Here is a 5,532-nt window from a genome sequence, read left to right as displayed (position 1 = left end):
ACTGATTCCCACAGATGCAGAATCAAGCCTGGAAGGGACTTGAAAGAATTGCTGATGGTTAAAGGTTAAACACAAAACCCTGTTTTGCAATTGATTTGACCTATACATCATCCGTTTTTAGTCTTTCTCTCCGTTTGCTAGTGACATGCATGCTTATATACAACAGAACCTTAATTTAAACACTAATTTGAACTGCTCATTCCCTGCCTGATGAACATAAATGCTAGTTCTGTGCACTCTTCCAACCACACACTGAATTCTCACTAATGTTAATGAGAACTGTCTGCTGGATGATGCTGATCCCACAGTGAACATAAATTAGCCTTTAAAAGAAATCAAAGATCCAGTTTTCCAAAGTACCCTTTAGCAATAAGGGAAGGAAGAAATTTTTCCCTTTCTTCCCTTATTTCCTAAGGGAAGAAAAAGCACAATATACAAGCAGAATTGTTTTTTCAGTGGTATGCTTTCAATAGAAAGTTTTACCAGAATGTTGTCAGCAGCTTTTCAAGAAACAGCATTAACTCTAGTTCACGTAACCACATTTGCTAGATTTTCCTTAATTGTGTTGTGTTCCAAATGTTTGTCTTTAAGGCCTCTGAAGCTAAGAGATCGTTAACCACCCTGTGACTGGAAAAAAGATTTTCTGCATTTGCTCCTGTGAGCAGAAATAACAGGTGAACATACGTGGCAATGAAGTTGATGTAGAAAAATTATTTTATCATCACCATGGTAATGGAGGAACTCTGATGAAACTGCTAAGATTTTCTTATTTAATCCTTTTCCAAACAAAACCATGGATAGGCAATTCGTTAGACTATAGCCTCTGGGCACTCATCTCTTACAGGTACAACACATGGCAAGGAAAAGGCTGGCTCTGTACTGAAATATACAAAAAAGTTCGAAATATCACTACATGAAAAGCTAAAAAACCTGCAGTACTCTGCAACGTTTCTTTAAAAACACGTGTATGTGTGGTCAGAGTCATTTCTGAAAGCTGGGGCTCTTCACTGGCGACAGTTTGGAGGTGATGCCAAAGGGGTCCATGCTGTCCGTTTCGAGAGGCGAGGAGTACACCTCCGGTTCAAACGCCTGGCTGTAATCACCGTATTCACCAAAGTCTGTTGACTCCACGGGCACAGTGTTGATCATAGGTAAGAAGTGAGATAGTGGAAGAAAATCTTTTCCTTTGAACTGTTGTCTTTGCTTGGCACTACTCAAAGACACCGATATTCCGTATTTTTTTGATTTGTATACATTGTAGCCATCGGGACGAATCTCCTCTTCAAAGGAACAATCCTCAGTGGAGTACCTGAGCTGAACAGCAAGGAGTAACGAGAATTACAAATGCACCCACCAGACTCATTGTATTCAACCACTGCATAAACCTTTGGTGGGACCAGCCCTTCTCCCTCTGCCATCAGTGGGGGCATCCCTCTGGCTTGTCATGGGTGCCCCAATTTGGTGCACCTTGCAGACCCCACTGCCAGATCCGTGCTGGTGAGCTGCCCACTGCCCCTCTGCCTGGCTGCTGCAGGGGTGCAGGTGGGACCCATTGCTCTGGTGACTGCTCTTTCAGTCATGGACCACAGCCACCGAGATGAAGTGCCCTGAAGCACCCTGAAGTGGTCAGGCAATTGGACTAGATGATCGTTGTAGGTCCCTTCCAACTGAAATGTCTATTCTATTCTATTCTATTCTATTCTATTCTATTCTATTCTATTCTATTCTATTCTATTCTATTCTATTCTATTCTATTCTATTCTATTCTATTCTATTCTATTCCATTCCATTCCATTCTATTCTATTCCATTCTATTCTATTCCATTCTATTCTATTCTATTCCATTCCATTCCATCCTATTCTACTAGAGCTCCCCATGTTACACATAGTATGCATTTTGTGTTATGAGGCCATTAAAAGACCTAATCCAGAATTCCTGAAGTTAATGCACGTCCACCACATTAAATAAGCTTTGAATCCTGGATGCATGCTTCTCCACGGCTACCGCACTTATCCTGTCCTGAGCACAGGGAAAAAGAATTTCAGATGACAGTGCTCCTTTAAATAAAGTGTCCTTAATTGCTGACAGTACTTAGCTGAGCCGTGAGCCCTAACCCAACAATCCTCAGGTATAAAACTCTGGCTCTGGTAGAGATTTGCCTGTGTAAGGGCTTCAGGATCAGGTCTGTAGAAAGGCAGTGCCGTCAAAGACAGCACTACACGAACGTGGCCAAACAGTAAAATGATAATAAAAAGGTAACTGCTGGGTTTTTTTACTCAGCATTTACTGAAATGACAAAAGACCTGTTAACACAGTGTTATTTTCTCATTACACATTAGTTAGAACTGCCAAATTCTCATAACAGCGCAAGTTTTATATAGAAGAACGTATTTTCTTAGGTACGAACTTGTAGAACTACATTTGTGATACACTGTACAAATAGTATATCAGGATTTGGTATCTCCAGGTCAGACCTTTCCAGATCCTTACACAAACACTGTATTTCTTACAACTCCGGTGCTATTTCAGGCTCAGCCACTACAGGTGATTGAACCCACGGTCAATAAAAGACAATTGCTGATTATGTCTCAATCTGCAGTGATAAAAGTGTCCTTACATGAATGCTCTGCTTGTCTGAATAGAGACCATATTTGCTGCTCTTCAGCCCTTTCTCAAACACCTTCAATAATACAGAGTACAGTTAAGTGCATGCATTTTGTTGTCGTTTAAAAGCACTTTTTAAACTAATCAAGTAATTTAAAAAAAATGCATTTTCTCCAAATAAAATTATGCCATATTTATCCTTCTACACACATTATATCTCAGAAAAATATGTGTCTATGACACAAAGTGATGGCTGAATTGTTAGCTGCCTTTATTTCTATGAGTACTCAGCCTCGCTAACCAGGATGATGAAATAAAGCAGCTTCTTGAGCAAGTGTGCATTACAAATAACAGTTATTGATCATGCCCCCCATGTCTCAACTATATCATTCCCTCTTCATTTCATTGGGATTGTCTCTAGTGTATTTTTTTTAAACAAGTACCAAACGCATTTTAAGTATTTCCAGATACTTTTTTACACAGGAGTAATTTGTCCTATGTCTGTATATTCAGCAGTTACATAATTTTCTTCTAAACTACAGACTCTGGCACACCGCACATACAAAAATCAACCCCAGTCATCAATTTTCCAGCGTTAAAAAAGGGGATGTTTCAGGAGCGCGGATGGTTGCCGAGTTCACTCCCCAGACACTGTATTTGCCCTTTCGTTCTTCCACTCCTGAGGATAGTGCTGATAAGGCAAAGAATTGCCTGCAGAGCTGCCTGCCCGGGCTGTTAGCAGAGAGGTGACAGCAGGTGTCCATGACATATAGATGCGACAGCATGGCTACGTGCCATTGTATTTTCAGAAAAAAAAACCCTGCAATTAATACTATACACCAACAAACCCAGCCTCAGCCAAGGCATATGCATACGCCTTCCAAATGATGTTCTATGAAAGCTATTTTAAAATTCTGTGACTGCTAAAGTCCAGCCGGCAGTTCCGATGGGAGCAGGATCCAGGCTCTGCTTTGCTTGCATTGATCATTTTGCTTTGCATATACATTAAAACATTAAGCTAATATCACCACATCATCTGAACGTATGCACCTTATCACAGCATCGATTGACTCTAGCCCAGAAAAAGCAAGGAAATTTGGAAAGAAAGGCTTAATCCTATGTTATATACGCATTCAAAAACATCACTACATCACTATTGCTGTTATTTAAGATACTGGGAGTTTTGACATTTGGCCAAGTCCTTGCCTGACTGAAATCAGCAGAAATTCTGCCTGAGTAATCAAAGCAGAATCAAGCTGTACCTTTACCATGGCATAATAAAAAGCCATCGCTCTGTGAAACTCAGGCTCCTATAGAGCAGTTACACACAGACCGAATGGGAATCTTGCCCTTCAAATTTTTGAGCTGGCGACTTATTCATGTGGCTTAAAAACCACAAGTTTATATGGCTGAGAACGATTAGCTGATACGCTGACGCACCTAGGGAAAAAGCACGACCTAGCGAAGCGGTGTCAGCGGGTCGCTCAACCCCACAGCCTCGCGGGGTCCCACAGGTGTGCTGTTATCACAGAGGGGACACGGTGGGGAAGAGTCCTTCTTCCCTGGAAATCCTGCTCCTGTCTGGCGCTCCCTAAGAGCTGGCAACCCCATGTTCTGGGACTTGTACGCCTGGCAGCCATCTGGCTGCATCTCCTTTCCAAAGGAGTAATCTTGGGTTTTTTTTTTTTTCAGAATACCTGACCTGAACAGTGAGAAATTATTCAGATTCTATGCCGCGACTTAATCTATTTCTGCAGCAGAAACGCAGCCACCCACCGAGGAGGCTTTTTAAACATGAACGCAATTTTGCCCTGGGCTGTGTTTTCAGTATATTTTGGCGGGGGACGCGCAATACATGCTTTGCTTCCTAAATGATGTTTCCTTGCTGCCTTCTAATAATCCTCCCGGCCTTTCAGGCAGTAACAGTGACAAGAATCACCGGTCCTATAGAGAAAGGGCGGGGGGGAAGGGACACAGGACCTGAAAGCTTTGTTAACCCATTACCAACCGCAGCGACAAAATAAAATGCCAGCCCTTCGGTCTCGCCTGCCGTCCCAGCGCGGCGGCCGGGGCGGAAAGCTCCCTGGGGAAAGGCGAGCCCGGGGCAGAGCCGCCGGGACCGGGGACCGGGGGCCGGGGACCCCGCAGCTCACCTGCCCGTGCAGCCGCCCCGCCTCGTCCATGCAGAGGTAACGGGAGCTCCGCACGCCCTTGATGGCCACGGTGCGCACGGCCACGGCGCGGATCTCCAGCAGACCTGCGGGGACAGAGCGAAGAGCGGCGTTAGCTCCGCGGCCCCGACCCGTCCCGCCCCGCCGCCGCCGCCGCCGGCACCACTCACTCTGCGGGCTCTGGCTGCCGGCCGCGTCCACCCGGCCGTCGCCGCCGATGCGCAGGAAGCAGCTGGAGAGCCCGTGCTTGCTGGCGGTGTAGAGGTGCCGCAGCCGGATGGGCTCCCCCCAGCCGTAGTTAACGTGCGGACCGGCGTCGGGCAGCGGCAGCGCGGCGGCGGCGAGAGCCAGCAGCGCCAGGGCGGCGGGGCGCGGCCCCATGCCGCGGAGCTGCGCGGAGGGGCGCGGAGGGGCGCGGAGGGGCGCGGAGGGGCGGGCGGGCGCTGCCTGCGCTGCCTGCGCCGCGGGGATGTAGCGCGGGCGAAGCCAGCCCCCCGGCCTTTTATAGCTCTGCCTTATCAGCCCGATCGATTCGGCTGCATCCAGCTCCAATATAGAGCCCATTTCGTAGCGGGAAGCGGCCGGATCGGTCACTCCCCCCGAAAATATTGATCGGATGACATCATTTCGCAGGGGACACCCTGGAGTCGCTCCCGCCCCATCCGCACCTCCGCGCTTTCCCTCGCTTCGAGCCGCCGGCCGCGCCTCTCCCCGTCGGGCCGGGGCCGGAGCCCCGCGGTGCCGGCTGCCCCGGGG

At 47.2% G+C, this 5,532-nt stretch overlaps 1 protein-coding gene across 1 annotated transcript; it reads right to left on the bottom strand.

Moving 5' to 3' along the window:
- Window positions 1-981: 981 nt before the first annotated feature.
- On the bottom strand, window positions 982-5,157 carry FGF19 (fibroblast growth factor 19). The gene is made up of 3 exons (XM_075713165.1): window positions 4,947-5,157; window positions 4,759-4,862; window positions 982-1,314 (listed from the first exon to the last, which is right to left on the bottom strand). The coding sequence occupies exons 1-3, from the start codon at window positions 5,155-5,157 to the stop codon at window positions 982-984; spliced, it is 648 nt and encodes a 215-aa protein (XP_075569280.1).
- Between the last annotated feature and the right edge of the window lie 375 nt (window positions 5,158-5,532).

This window comes from Pelecanus crispus, chromosome 6 (genome assembly GCF_030463565.1).
Source record: "Pelecanus crispus isolate bPelCri1 chromosome 6, bPelCri1.pri, whole genome shotgun sequence".
Taxonomy (NCBI): Eukaryota; Metazoa; Chordata; class Aves; order Pelecaniformes; family Pelecanidae; genus Pelecanus; species Pelecanus crispus.
Note: the sequence above shows the minus strand (reverse complement) of the source record. Positions and strands in the feature narration are given on the sequence as shown.